This window comes from Polyodon spathula, chromosome 20 (genome assembly GCF_017654505.1).
Source record: "Polyodon spathula isolate WHYD16114869_AA chromosome 20, ASM1765450v1, whole genome shotgun sequence".
Classification (NCBI taxonomy): Eukaryota; Metazoa; Chordata; class Actinopteri; order Acipenseriformes; family Polyodontidae; genus Polyodon; species Polyodon spathula.
In genome coordinates this window covers 11,632,611-11,648,535 of record NC_054553.1, presented here as the reverse complement: position 1 = coordinate 11,648,535, position 15,925 = coordinate 11,632,611, and the positions used below count along the sequence as shown (strand labels likewise).

At 39.7% G+C, this 15,925-nt stretch overlaps 1 protein-coding gene across 1 annotated transcript in view; it reads left to right on the top strand.

Annotated features, from left to right (window-relative positions):
• Positions 1 to 15,019, top strand: part of LOC121295896 (keratin-associated protein 5-5-like) — a 31,323-nt gene extending 16,304 nt beyond the window's left edge. Inside the window, exon 2 of the mRNA XM_041221019.1 lies at positions 14,485 to 15,019. Within this exon, the coding sequence (XP_041076953.1) occupies positions 14,485 to 15,019 (535 nt within the window). The remainder of the gene's footprint in view (positions 1 to 14,484) is intronic.
• Positions 15,020 to 15,925: the final 906 nt, after the last annotated feature.

The window sequence follows — 15,925 nt, the reverse complement described above, 5'->3', positions numbered from 1 at the left end:
GAGTAATGACACCTGTTATAAAAGCACTGCTTCTTGATTAAACACTTTACACATGCCTGAGCCCTGCTCTCAAACATTTAACTCAGTGGAGTACAACAATTATTGCAGTGGTAAGCAGATAAACAACTTTTAAAAGTCGTACTATAATAGCGATGCCGGTATTGCTGTGGCGTGTTCCTCGGTAATAACCGAACTCTGTTCTTTCAAATAATACTCTCATCCCCTGGCCTCTGGTTTTAGTGACTCCATTATTACATCATACCACACCACAGCAGTTATCCCTTAATTATTCTGTGATCTATATTAAAGTATTACCAAATATAACCTCATTGCAGCCCATATGTAATTCAACATGTAATAAACTGCTGTACCTTGTTAATAACGTGTAAATGTGTGAATGTCATGTCACACCCACAGCGACTTGATTTATAACCCCCCCCCCCCCCCCCCCCCCAACCTCAACTGGCCACAGAGAGGTGATTCTTCAATACAGGTGGTCTTCAATACAGGCCTGCCTGGTCAGCACACATGTTTTTATATTGGTCGTAGCTGGCAAGGAATTCTGAGGACTTGACGTCAGAGCGTTGCATACATGAAGCCTTGCGACTGCGACCATGTGGTGTTGGGAACAGAATGCTGTTCATTGCAGTTGTGTGGGATGTCTTACAGCCTGGGGATTACAGGTGATTTAGTCTAGAAAGGGTTTCAAAGATGAGCTGTTGGGGCTTCGGGTGAAAATATATTGCGGAGAAACAAAGGAAACCTATAGTGCTTTGATTGAAAGGGGTCTGTTTTTCTAAAATGACATCTAAGGCTGGAATACTGGGGGCAAAGCCATTATGAGCACTTCATGAAAACAATAATTCCCTACTTTGTTACTCCAGGAGACTGTATAAACACGATGTAAGCAATGCTGTAACATGGCAACATGACCAGTCGAACGCTCCAGTTACATCTGTTGTAAATCCAGATGGCCACTATTAGATAAGTAAATCTGGAACATTATGCCACTATTAGCACCATCAATTTCTTAATAATGAAAATGTAAATACCAATAAATAAGAATTAGGACATCCCCTGGGTAAAATAGCAGGGATTATATAAGGGTTTGTATTGCTCAATGTGCAAAAACAGTCAACACTTAAGAAGCTGTTCATATTTACATTGCATCATTAGGATGGGTTCATCCCCCTTTTGAAAACTCATGTTATTCTAAAGTCTGAATACCATAACTTTTGAAAGCAAAGTAAAAATTCCTTTTTGAAGAAATTCATTATAAGCTTGGATCAGAATGAATACTTTTATCACAGCAGTTCCATATGTCTAATATTAACTTTATTTGTTCACCAGGGGCCAAAATGATAGTAGCTGAAAACTGATGAATACCATACAGAAAACTTGAAACAGTGACAGCTTTAGGCTTATTGAAATGCCTTTTTATGCTATAAACTGTCATTATGGAATGGCTTTCATACAGTTTCACATTTGGTAATTTGCACGTTGAGCAGGTGCTACAGTAGCAAGGCCAGTCACATTGATAGACTGCTACAAGCAATGGTAAAATGACAGCGGTCGCCAAGAGAGACAGCTGTAGCTGGCAACAGTTAGTGACAAGTAGAGAGGGGGTCCAATGGGAGCTCAGATGACAGAAACGTTCAATGCAGGGAATCCTGACCCATCTCTATCCTGCTGTAGTTGGAGAAAAACATTGCAAAAAGCACTCATCTTGGATACCAAGAAGAAAGTGCTGCAGTGGTGTAAACAGCACGGAGATTGGAATATTGATGACTGGAGAAAGTGATGCAGTCCGATTCAAATAAAATAGAAAGGAAGGATAAAAATAATAAAACAAAGAACTAATACAAACTTAGCACCCAATACGTGTTCCAGATCAATTTCTTAAATAAAATGAAATATTTAAAAAATGAAAGTGAAAAAGTACATAATAATAAGTAGTAAGTACCTACCTGTTACAGTGCGGGGCATGTTCCCCTGGTATATCATGGGTCCTCCTTGTTAAGTGCAGGGCGTGTTCCCTTGGTATATCATGGGTCCTCCTTGTTAAGTGCGGGGCACATTCCCTTGGTATACCACAGGGCCCTTCGTTACTCTGGCAGGCCCAACAAATGCCATTGCTTATTAAGCATTGCTACGGATCAAGTCCACCCAACAGGGCTGCACTTTTGCTATGGCTGCTTTCAAGACCATAATGCACCTATGCAGAATAGCTTGAGGAGCACAATCTACAGATCTCAATCTAAATGATCATGTAAGGATGAACTTGAACTATGCATGTGTCATTAGATTCTCTGCCTACCTGTCTGCACCACTTATGCGAAATGGTAATGACTGAATGGATCCCTTGAGCCACCTTTCATCTCTATGCCATGTCAAGGCTGTAACACAGGGCAACACAGTATTAGGTACAGGTCCTAATAAAGGGCTGGGCAGTGTTTACTACACTATTGAAAATGATGGAAATAAATTAAATACTGCTTAAGGATATTTTCCAGTAGAACAACACTAGCACATTGCAAGGCAGGTACATGTTTTTGTTGATGATTCATTTCAGATTTTCTGTGGCTGCTCAGCATTCCCAACAATATTTTTATAAGAACTCAGGTATGCTATGACTTGCACATACTGAAAGTTGAGGTCATGCTTTCTTTCTGTCAAAGAAAATGTCAAAATCAAGGCAAGGGCATAGTTGAAGAACTGAAATTACTATAGTAACCTAACAATAATGGGCATAAACACGGTGCAGAATAACTTTTTCATTTTTGCCAGCATTAAAACCTAAAAAAAGTGTGCAGAAAAAAAACAAAAACTTTTGTTATTGTTGTTACAAAAATAAACTCTTTGGAAAACAGTTTGGATCTGGAAAACAGCTAAAAATCTAAATAAGTGAGCAGAAAATACAAACTCTGAACTGTTTGTGCTGCATCTGTCTAGGAAAACTAGTCCTGTCAGGAAGGTATTATTTTCAAAACTGCTGGAGGTTTGTCACAAATGACTTGCCTAGATATAGGCAATGTATTATAATACTGTAATTCCACAAAGGGATTCTGACTGAGAAATACAAACAAAGAAGAACAAAGCCGGGAATCACAGAACAACTTCACTCTGCCCAGGGAATTGCAAACAAAACATGGTCAGGTGATCATTTCCAAAAAGGTTATGTGATCAGTCAAATCACAGTACAGTATGTTTGTGGAGATCCACCAATGTGATTTACTCCCTTCAATGTTTTGTTTCTGTACCATTTTGAGGTGGTGGTGTTGGTGGTGGTGGTGGTGGGGGGTTCTGTTACAGTGTTGGGTGGCACAGGTTAGTAAGAATGCATACAATGGGCAACATGTGCATCACAGTGAATGCAGAACATGATATAATGTACAATATAGCCATCGAGCACAGTCCTCAGTTCTCATCAGAATTGAGTGACTGGGGGACCTCTTAGAAAGGTATTTAAAAAACACAAGGAGCAATATCTTTTTTTTCATATTAGCATTTGTAAGAAAATCTTGCATGTCTCCAAATACAATTCATTAAAAAAAAAATTATAATAGTGTACTGATTGCATTAAAATAGCTTTTTGATTCATACTCCGCTCTGAGAGACTGTATTGTGGTATACAGCAGTAAACTTGGTCATAGTCAGCGCTTGAAAGGGATGAAAGGCATTTCATACCTTCACTATTACAAACTGCACAGACAGGCTCGGCCAGTGCAGAGCGGAGGAAATAATCTGGCACGCTAAATATATATACATTTTTTCAATGACTACACGCAATAAGCCGACAGCGAAATAAAGTCTTCAGACAATCGGATTTATACATTTTAGGGCAAAGTTATTGAGATCCGCCGCTGTTTAAATACAAAACAGACCCCCTTGTGTGTGACAGCTACAGTGCGTCTGTATGAGGCCAAACATTATAGAGAGGAGAAGGCTGTAATATCTCACTGTATAGAGCAGAGACTATGTTATCCACCCAGACTGTTGTCAGTCCTGAGTGGACACTTTCATGCAGTGCCAGGGTCAACGGAGCTGTCTCAGATGAACTCTTGAATTACTCTGGGCTCTCTGAAGGATTTATTACAGATTTATTCTATCAGGAATGCGTGGTCCCAGCCACTGGGTTAGCTTTCCCACTCTTCAGAACTCAGGACTAAAAGCACTACACCAGTATCTAAGGACGAGCACATTTGAATTGGAGAATGATGAGCATCTGGAATTTTCCCATGTCCACTCTGGGGAATAAAGGGGTGCCAGCAATGCATCATTAGGGTAGATAAATGTGTCCTGCTGGCTCCATTATTGCATTCATCAGGCATCATTGAAAATGAGTATCCTAGCCAAGGGAATGTTGACACTTGTGGTATGTGAGCAAGAGTAGTTGACTGTGACCAATCTGTGGTTTGAAATCACTGAGTTGTACATAAATCATTTTTTTCACACCAATATGTGTTGATAGGTGAGCAACAGTCTGAAGCCATTCTCTCACCCACATGGCAGAAACAGCGCCCCTCGCAGAGAGAATCTGTAATAGTCTAGGTGCTTGAATATTTAAACATTTCTATAGATGAAAAGTTGCTGCTTTTTTTCCCTTGGTTCCTGATTACATCACTCCCCGTGGACCCAAAACCAAAATCATCAATCCACACGTGCATGACGCTGAGCTGCGGTGTTTTTAATGTGTTAGCCACTGGGCACCCTACTAAATTACTATTTTCTTGGCTTCAAGGAAAAGACTCTCTTGCATGTACTGAGGCAAACAGTAAAGGGAGCAAAGATGCTGTTGCAGAAAATCACAGGATTTGCACTTGAGAGCTGTGACCTCAGACAGGGAGAAAGCGAGGCTTGATTTCTAGGACTGCAATGCAATTGACGTTTCAAGGATTCCATCCAGCTTTCAGCCATGCTTTATTCAGAACATTGAACCTGGCCAGGATCCACTTTGGGGACATGCTTGTGACTTGGCATGGAGACAGAAAGCCTTCTGCCAGCATTGCTAAAGGAAAAGGGCTTCAGTTATGAAAGGCCCTAGAGTCTCTTACTAATCACACATGCTGGACTGGAACTCACAGAAGTGTGACACACCTATATACATATAACCCGGCAGGGTAGAACAAAGGAGAGATGCATGGGTCACTTGCATGGACTGCCAGCTCTGCTTCGCCAGGGGTTGCCGTCAGCTCTGCTTGGCCACAGGAGTCAGTGTGGCCGGAGCCCCACCAGAGGGAGCTACCGGATATGAAGAAGGGGGGAGAGGTCAGGAGACCGCCTTCCCCAGCAGCAATTTTGCTGTAGGATTTCTGGGGGCTGGAGTCCCCCCAGAGGGAGCTGCCGGCTGTGAAGGTGGGAAGGTCTGGAGACCACCAACCCCAGCAGCTCTTCCGCTGCTGGACTTGCCCCGGCTGAAGGAGTCAGACTGGGAGCTGTCAGCACGTCTGCTGACAGCCTCACCATTGGCAGTATTTCCGCTGCCAGTGGTACAGCGGGAGGAGAGATTCGCCCCACTGTCAGCACGTCTGCTGACAGCATGACCTGTAGCAGCCTGGCTACTGGCAACATTGCCGCCCATGAGCCCCTTAAAGTCCCTGTTGGGAGGTGGCCATTGAGGCCATGTGTGCTATGCACAAGGGGGGGGAGGGGTATATGTGGCAATGTTGCCTCACCCCTGGATGTATTTCTGTGTTGTATGTTGCGTGTAGTGTGTTATTGTTGGTGTACAGTCATTGGTACACGGGATGTAATATGGGTTATATGCACAAGTGTTTAAAATGTATATTTGTATTTAGGCACTAGGATTGCACAGCACTTCACTTGCAGGTAAAACGTAAAAATATGCATAAAAGCAACATGTTTTCACTCACTCGGGGTTGTGTGTTCGGTGATTGGAGAATGGGTGCAGAGAGAAGAAATTAAAAACATAAAGTAAATAATAATTTCAGCTCACTGTGTTTGTCTGTGTAGTCCGTTTTGTTTGTCTCTTTGTTTTGGACAAAGTGCCATGTCCTGTGTTTTGTTTGTCTTGCAACTTTTTATTTTCTGTCTGTTCATTTATTAAATGCTGAGCGGAAGCAAGCGCTCAGCTTCACCAAACTTCACCTCTCTATTTATTTTGTGTTGTTTTTGCTAATATGGTGTAGTATTGCTTGGAGTCTTATCCCGCCAGCTTCCAGAAGCAAGGCTTGTTCTGGCTTCAGTGTGGATGGGTGGCCGAGCTCCAAGGTGTAGTGTATGCAGTGGTGGCTCTAGAGGTCTCTCTCTCTCTCTCTCTCTCTCTGATTAAATTCTGATGCTGCTTGATAGAAAGCTATTTAAATTAGACAGGATGTAACACCTACACACAGGCTACATTACACTGTGTAACTGAGCTTTATCCTACAGAATAACTGAAACTATTGGAACATTTTCAAAATAGGCAAATTAGTGATTGTCTAATTTAATTGATGACATTAATAGGACACACATGAAATTGGTTTTAAAATAGTGAGAGAAGAGGAACACATAGCCATAAAATGCAGGAGAATTTTTAGAAGTTGTTTAAGATGAATTAAAGCACACACCTATTGTTTCTATATCACTGACTACTGACCAAAAATTGAAATTCGCATTAGCTGAGGTTTTTATGCAGGTAGGTATATAAATGACACATGTTGAGGTGGTCTAATAAATTTGCACACAATTGTAAGTTTGCTTAGCACTGTTGACAAAGGAGTTGCCATAGCACTTATTACTGTTTTGTAGCAACAGTATTATAAAATAGATGTCAATAATTATTGTAAAAGCTGTCTATTAAATGAAAGAAAACTAAATATAAACAATTTAATATTACCTAAGACCACTGGAATTGAATTTCTGGATTGGTTATTTCAAGGGTTGTAACTTCAATGGGTGTGTCACCCCTCTCAGTAAAATATTCTGATGATAATTTCGGAGTAAATGGCTTCATCAACCCAAACCTGTAGGGCTCACCCAGCACACCAAACATTAAATATTTGTGGAAATATGGGTGTCTGAACTGTTTGAAATATATGCATCATCTGTTTTTATAGATTTCTATAAATGTTTAATTATGGGTGAGTGTTTTGATTTATATATGCATATTTATATTGGAGATTAAAAAAAAAAATACAGATATGATACTATATGAATATAGAAGCAGACATAAAAATGGCCATATTCAAGTGCTGATTCGGGTGGAATGTTGAGCTCTCCTTGTTTTGTGCAACCCCCCCCCAACACTGAGGTCATTTCCAGGGCCAACTCACAGGAGCAGCCTCCCCAATGGCTGACAATGGACATTAGTTAGTAAGCCCGCTGAACAGTGATCTAAGCAGAAAAGAAATATACATAACGCTCATGGCAAAGCATTTAAAAAGTAACAATTAAAGACTCGAAAGGATTAGATCATTCAAACAGGGTTCACTGGGGTCTTACCCTTATAAAAGCTTTCCACATGGTTATACTATGCATTTACTACAGTTTACCCTGGTTTGTAATGTTTTTTAGTCTACTTTACCTTACCTCTCTGTGATTTATAATGCATACCTATGCTTTATCATGCTTTTTTACAAATTGCTATGGGACATTTTAATAAGGGAAATACCACCACATTTGAACTTCATAGTGCAGCGGTACACAGAATAGACTTGTAAGTCAATGAAATACCAAAACTTGAAAGGCTTAGAAGTCTGCTGAAACACTGAGAGTGGACTTCTTTAAGATCAGTCTAAAACAATCCCATACAGGCACAGCTTCATTAAATCAATCACAACACGTTTTAAACTTTCATTCACAACACATCTGTTTAGGGTTTTGACACACCAACAAAAAAAAAAAATGAAATCATTAAAAAAATAAAAAAATAGAAAGGTGGTTTTAATTACAGGCCTACAGATAAACCTCTTGGGCAGCATGGGCTGAAACAAAAACATTCAATTCACACCCTTGGCTGATAAAGTTATTTTCATGAAAGCCGATACTTCAGCTCTGTGTATCATCAGCTGTATGCAAGTTTCAATTCACATATCTCCTAGGTCTAACTGTGGGTAACTATAAACACTTTGAAACAACATCTCCATGAGAAGCACGAAATGGTTCAGACCTGTGAGGTGTACGCTGTCTCAACTAAATGGTTGCCATAACAAAAGTCGCTAACACTCTACATTCAGCGTCTCCAATTACTGTGTATTTACATAGTAGTTACATAGTAAATACATGTGTATGTACACATAGTTACAATGTTATTGTGCATAGTTACAATGTACTTAACATGTAAATTGTTTTGCACAATATATAGAAGTACACAATTGTATCAGAATAGGTAAGGGTTAGGGTTAGGGTTGAAATTAGAGTTTAGGTTTAGATTTAGGTTTAGAGTTAAGGCTAGGGTTAGGGATAAGGTTTGGGCTAAGGTTAGGATTAGGGTTATATCATGCAAAAAACATGACACATTAAGTACATTGTACAGTGGCTTGCGAAAGTATTGACCCCCCCTTGGCATTTTTCCTATTTTGTTGCCTTACAACCTGGAATTAAAATGGATTTTTATTTGGATTTCATGTAATGGACATACACAAAATAGTCCAAATTGGTGAAGTGAAATGAAAAAAATAACTTGTTTAAAAAAATTCAAAAAAATAATTAACGGAAAAGTGGTGCGTGCATATGTATTCACCCCCTTTGCTATTAAGCCTCTAAATAAGATCTGGTGCAACCAATTACCTTCAGAAGTCACATAATTAGTTAAATAAAGTCCACTTGTGTGCAGTCTAAGTGTCACATGATCTGTCACATGATCTCAGTATATACACACCTGTTCTGAAAGGCCCCAGAGTCTGCAACACCACTAAGCAAGGGGCACCACCAAGCAAGCGGCACCATGAAGACCAAGGAGCTCTCCAAATAGGTCAAGGACAAAGTTGTGGAGAAGTACAGATCAGGGTTGAGTTATAAAAAAAAAATCAGAAACCCACGGAGCACCATTAAAGCCATTATTAAAAAATGGAAAGAATATGGCACCATAACAAACCTGGCAAGAGAGGGCTGCCCACCAAAACTCACGGACCAGGCAAGGAGGGCATTAATCAGAGAGGCAACAAAGAGATCAAAGATAACCCTGAAGGAGCTGCAAAGCTCCACAGCGGAGATTGGAATATCTGTCCATAGGACCACTTTAAGCCGTACACTCCACAGAGCTGGGCTTTACGGAAGAGTGGATAGATAAAAGCCATTGCTTAAAGAAAAAAATAAGCAACCACGTTTGGTGTTCACCAAAAGGCATGTGGGAGACTCCCCAAACATATGGAAGAAGGTACTCTGGTCAGATGAGACTAAAATTGAGCTTTTTGGCCATCAAGGAAAACGCTATGTCTGGCGCAAATCCAACACCTCTCATCACCCCGAGAACACCATCCCCACAGTGAAGCATGGTGGTGGCAGCATCATGCTGTGGGGATGTCTTTCATCGGCAGGGACTGGGAAACTGGTCAGAATTGAAGGAATGATGGATGGCGCTAAATACAGGGAAATTCTTGAGGGAAACCTGTTTCAGTCTTCCAGAGATTTGAGACTGGGACGGAGGTTCACCTTCCAGCAGGACAATGACCCTAAGCATACTGCTAAAGCAACACTCGAGTGGTTTAAGGGGAAACATTTAAATGTCTTGGAATGGCCTAGTCAAAGCCCACACCTCAATCCAATTGTGAATCTGTGGTATGACTTAAAGATTGCTGTACACCAGCGGAACCCATCCAACTTGAAGGAGCTGGAGCAGTTTTGTCTTGAAGAATTGACAAAAATCCCAGTGGCTAGATGTGCCAAGCTTATAGATACGTACCCCAAGAGACTTGCAGCTGTAATTGCTGCAAAAGGTGGCTCTACAAAGTATTGACTTTGGGGGGGGGTGAATACTTATGCACGCTCAAGTTTTCTGTTTTTTTGTCTTATTTCTTGTTTGTTTCACAATAAAAAATAATGTGCATCTTCAAAGTGGTAGGCACGTTATGTAAATCAAATGATACAAACCCCCAAAAAATCAATTTTAATTCCAGGTTGTAAGGCAACAAAATAGGAAAAATGCCAAGGGGGGGGTCAATACTTTCGCAAGACAATGTAACTGTGCCTAATAACGCTGTAATTATGTGTAATGTGTTTATTAAGTAACTACTATGTAAATGTACAGTCATTAGAGCCACTTAATGTGAAGTGTTACCCACAAGTCTTCAGTACGCTTTCTTGCGTAACAAACAACATAATCAGACAGCATCTGAAGGATTCAAAAAGCAGAGTCTGGGTATTATCAATTGAATCATAAAGACTATAGAATGGGGTCTATAGTGCAAACTATAATCTATCATGTGATGGTGATTTAACGAATCACAAGACAGATTTTTAAATGAAGGTTTAATAAACATACTGTACATTATGATGATATAATAACGAGTCCCATTAGTAATGAGTTACTCTAAACATTCGTCCCCGTATTTCTAAGATAGTTTGGAAACACTTGTGCATTCTATATAATTCAGAACATTTGAAAAAAGTATTTCTTAAGGCCCCAGTTGTAGCATTCAAAAGAGAAGCTAATTTAGGTGATATTTTACAGTAAACATAAAAGAATAATTGACAAAATAGGTTCAACAAATACTTGCAATAGTACATGTAAAGTGTGTAAATATATGGGTAAAAGTAAAAATATAATTAAACACAAAAACAACACATATCCACTAAAAACTAATACCTACTGTAAAAATAGCAATGTTGATTATGAAAAATGTGATGAAATAAAAAATGTTGGAGAGACTGGAACAACTTTATATAAAATAGTTCAGAACCACCTTTCATTAATTAGAAACAAACAAAATGAATGAACCAATAGTACAGCACTTCACTAGTCAAGGACATGACATAAATTATGTAAAGTTTGTAGTATTAGAACAGCTAAAATTAGACAATGCGACATATAGAAGAATAAAAGAAAGTAAATGGATAAATAGACTGAACACCATTATGCCAGCGGGACTCAATGTAAAAGAATGAACTAATTAACTGCAATAAATATATAACATCTAAATAAATAAATAAATATAAATAAACAAAATTCATTCAAAAGGGGGAGGCCAAATCAGAATTAGAATTAGAATTAATACAGATTTAAAGATAGATGTAAAAATTATGTCACAATATTGGAACAGCATTACATCACGTAAGAATAAATCATATATTTGAATATAAACAATAACACATAGTTGTCATGGCGTCAAAAACCTATAAATTGTGTGCGTAACTACATTCAACGGTATTGTTGAGTGTTGGCTCAACAAAAAATTTACTATTGTCACAACACTTCCAGGTATTTAGGAAAGGTAAAATTAAAAAATGGAAGCGATTGCAGGGGTTGCAGTAGCTTTTTCAGATATTTTCACCACAGAAAAAGTGTTAAGTATTCCTGAAATAAATGACTCAACGCAAGATGATGCAGCTACAGTAGTAGCTTATTTACAAACACAAAATAGAGAGATTCGTGCAAAAGTGCGAAATTATGTGGAAGAATCGGTTACACTGTACTGTACAAATCTCATTTCAAACTTTCTCACAGCTCAGTGCAGGTACGGTATGTCATATTGTAATTTGGCTACCCCATGTGTTATGCAATGTATCGTTAATGTTTACAATGATAATATGTTAATGTATCGGGGTATTCTTGATTTAGGCATTTTATAACAGTTATGAATAAAATGATATCCTGGGTGCATTTGCCCCAGAGGGTGGCAATTGATAATTCCTGTAGTAATTAAGTCATTTAGGGGGGGACTGCTATTACTGTTTTGGCCGGGAAGTGTGTTGCTGTGTTTTGCTGTACTGTGTGTGTGTGTGTGATGTGCTGCTTGTTGTCATTGTGTTCAAAATTCAGGTCTGCTCTTTGCCTCACGATGGTTGCTCATTGTATTTAAACCACAGTCTGTTGGTGTGTTGTGTGCTGAGTGGCAGCGAGTGCTTCAAGTGAGAGTTTGAGCTAAAATCTATTGTTTACTAAAAGAGACACCAACGGCACTTGTAAGCTCCACCCTGTTCATTTTATTAAGAGCAATAAACAACACTTGTTGGCGCCAAAGAAATCCCTTTTTCAGTGTCTTCTTCTTCCCACCCCAACAAACTACACGCCGTCACAGTATGTTATTAAAAAAGCACTGTGACACTTTATATAGGAATAATAGGCTTATTTACAATCACAAAATAAATTTGTGCAAAAGTGCGAAATTATGTTACAGAAGTCGTTAATCTGTAGCCTACTCTGAAACGAAAAATCCACTGCTGAGTATTCACCTCAGCCTATGCTTAAAAAAAATATATACTTACCAGGAACAGTTTTCTTTCCTACATATCTCCATACCCCCCTACTGAACCAATTGGTTTGCTAATGTCCATATCGATGACAAAACAGCACAAGCCATAATATTCAATATCCACACACTGTAGTTACTTCTATAAGCCACTATATAATGTTATATAATATTCAATATTGATACATTCTAGTTACTTATTCTACTTCTGTAAGACACTATACTCTTTTACTATTCGCTTTCTTTCATTATTTCAGCTCATCATCGAACTTCTCGGCAATCAGGCAGATGATAGGCTGATAAGAACAGCAGGGAGGCCAGCAGAGAATCTGGAAACAACTGTTTTATCTTCCATATGGACATTAGTGAATCAAGAATCTTTTAGAGGGGTAGCAGATAGATTTGGGTTGGGGAAAACTCACGCTCATAGGGCGTTTATTCATTTTTGTAAAAAAATAAGTGATCTAAGCAAAGAATATATTGTTTTTCCCACTGGGAAAAATGCTTTGAAAGTCTGCAAACAGTTTCAAGAACTTTGTGGGACAAGAAGTTTCCCGAATGTAATTGGATGCATTGATGGGGCACATATTCCAATTAGAGGGCCCGTAACAGACAGTGCGAGCTATTACAACCGCAAGGGGTTTCATTCCATTTTGTTGCAAAGCGTTCGTGATGCTAACATGGTATTTACTGATGTGCTTGTTGGCTGGCCAGGGTCATCAAACGATGCTAGAATGTGGAAACGTAGTCCAGTGTATTGCAAATTAAAAAATTACACCGATACAATACTGAGGCCAAATACGCATCTTCTTGGCGATTCAGCATATCCCCTTGACACCTTTTTGATGACCCCATAAAGAGATAACGGTCATCTCATTCGCTCTCAGAAAAGCTTCAACCGGTGTTTGAGTTCCAGCCACGTATTAATCAAAACAAGCATTTGGAATTCTCAAAGGGCGCTTTAGGAGGCTTAAATATTTAGATATGTATAGGACTGACTTAATGGCAAAGGTCATTTTAGCATGCTGCGTACTGCACAATATTTGCTTGCTCCATGGCGATGAACCCCCAGAAATTACCATTTTTCAAAATGATCCAGATGATGACATAAACACACTCTTAACGACCAATACAGTGAAGCAGCGCTTAAACAAGATGCTATAGCAGTCCTTATAATACACTAACGTAGAAAGGTGTCTGATTGCTTAGACTTTTTAAATGGTTTAGATTATAAAAAGTTATATAGTTCAAGTTCCTTATACAATTGTATACGTAAGTGCAAATCTCAAATTAATTAAGGGTTCAATTAAGTAATTGAATGTTGGAACAAAAAACAAGACAGGTGGTCCCCAGAACCAGGATTGAGAGCCCCTGTGGTTCTCAGCTCCATTCCTGGGGACCCATTGTGTCTTCTGGCTTTTGTTCCGAGTTCTCAATTATTTAATTGAACCCCTAATTAAACTATAGATAGATAGATAGATTAGATAGATAGATAGATAGATAGATAGATAGATAGATAGATAGATAGTATCTATCTATAGATTATTTCTAAACTATGAATGATGTTACCTTAAATACGACAAAGGAATGTGTTATATGCTTTATATAATCTATCATCCGAAATATAGATAATGGAATATCGTTATGATACATTTATTATGAAATATGTAGATAATACATGTAGATACGATTAGTTATATATAATCGACAAGACAGATGGGTGGTTATAAAAATTATGACTTCAATTTTATATATTAAATAGAAAAACGAGGAAAAAAACCAAAAGGAGAGAATTTATAGCTGTTTGAAAAAATTGGTAAGACCACCAAGCAATAATAACAAAAAAAATGGTTAACAATCACCTCACCCCTATCAAACACATATACAATAGCAATACTTGCAAAATGTATATTTATGCTACACATGCTAATCAATATATATTAGCTGTTCTGTCTACCCACCAATTTTTAATAACTGAAGTTAAATTATTGATCATTTCGATTTTTTTTTTGTTCAGTCTCTTTTTGCTCCTTTTTTTGGTTTTCCTCTCTTAAACAATCAGATTCTTTTCTTCGACAAACTTTTTTAACCATTCTGGTGGTTCGTTATTATTGTTTTTTTTCTTTTTTGTTAGTGGAGTGGGGCTAGTTTGTGTGCTAGAGAGGGGTGTGCAAGGAGTGTGGGTCTGTGGATGTGCTGCAAGGAGTGTTGGAGTGCTGCAAGGAGTGTGGGTGTGCTGCAAGGAGTGTTGGAGTGCTGCAAGGAGTGTGGTGTGCTGCAAGGAGTGTGGGTCTGTGGATGTGCTGCAAGGAGTGTGGGTGTGCTGCAAGGAGTGTTGGAGTGCTGCAAGGAGTGTGGATGTACTGCAAGGAGTGTGGGTGTGCTGCAAGGAGTGTGGATGTGCTGCAAGGAGTGTGGGAGTGCTGCAAGGAGGTGTGCTGCAAGGAGTGTGGGAGTGCTGCAAGGAGGAGTGCTGCAAGGAGTGTGGATGTGCTGCAAGGAGTGTTGGAGTGCTGCAAGGAGTGTGGGTGTGCTGCAAGGAGTGTTGGAGTGCTGCAAGGAGTGTGGATGTGCTGCAAGGAGTGTGGGTGTGCTGCAAGGAGTGTTGGAGTGCTGCAAGGAGTGTGGATGTGCTGCAAGGAGTGTTAGAGTGCTGCAAGGAGTGTTAGAGTGCTGCAAGGAGTGTTAGAGTGCTGCAAGGAGTGTTGGAGTGCTGCAAGGAGTGTGGGTGTGCTGCAAGGAGTGTGGGTCTGTGGATGTGCTGCAAGGAGTGTTGGAGTGCTGCAAGGAGTGTGGATGTGCTGCAAGGAGTGTGGGTGTGCTGCAAGGAGTGTTGGAGTGCTGCAAGGAGTGTGGATGTGCTGCAAGGAGTGTTAGAGTGCTGCAAGGAGTGTGGATGTGCTGCAAGGAGTGTGGGAGTGCTGCAAGGAGTGTTGGAGTGCTGCAAGGAGTGTTGGAGTGCTGCAAGGAGTGTGGGTGTGCTGCAAGGAGTGTGGGTCTGTGGATGTGCTGCAAGGAGTGTTGGAGTGCTGCAAGGAGTGTGGATGTGCTGCAAGGAGTGTTGGAGTGCTGCAAGGAGTGTGGATGTGCTGCAAGGAGTGTGGGAGTGCTGCAAGGAGTGTGGATGTGCTGCAAGGAGAATACACGACTTTAACTGGATTATCAGTTGGTTCACCAGAGCTACAAGTACAGGTGAACCAACTGGCATCTCATTTGATAAAGATGAAGCAAGCATCTCTTTTGGAGGATTGCTAATAGCCTTACATCCAAAGGCCTCACCAATAATTTCCAAAAAATCCCACTTAAAACATCCCCACTACTATTTTTTTGTCTTTATTTTTTCTGTAGGTGCTCATGAGGTTCCTTCACTTTGTGTCACATGCACAACCTTAACCCTAACCCTAACTGTATAGCCCCCGTGTTCCTCATTATTGCAGCAACTCTTTCCCACAACTTCTGCTTCCTGCAAGAAGGACGTTGAAATGCTTCATCCATTTCTACTCTGCTTGGAATAAGAAGTAATGTCATTTCCTTTGTCCATAGGAACCCTTTGTGAAAAAATAATATTTACAGAT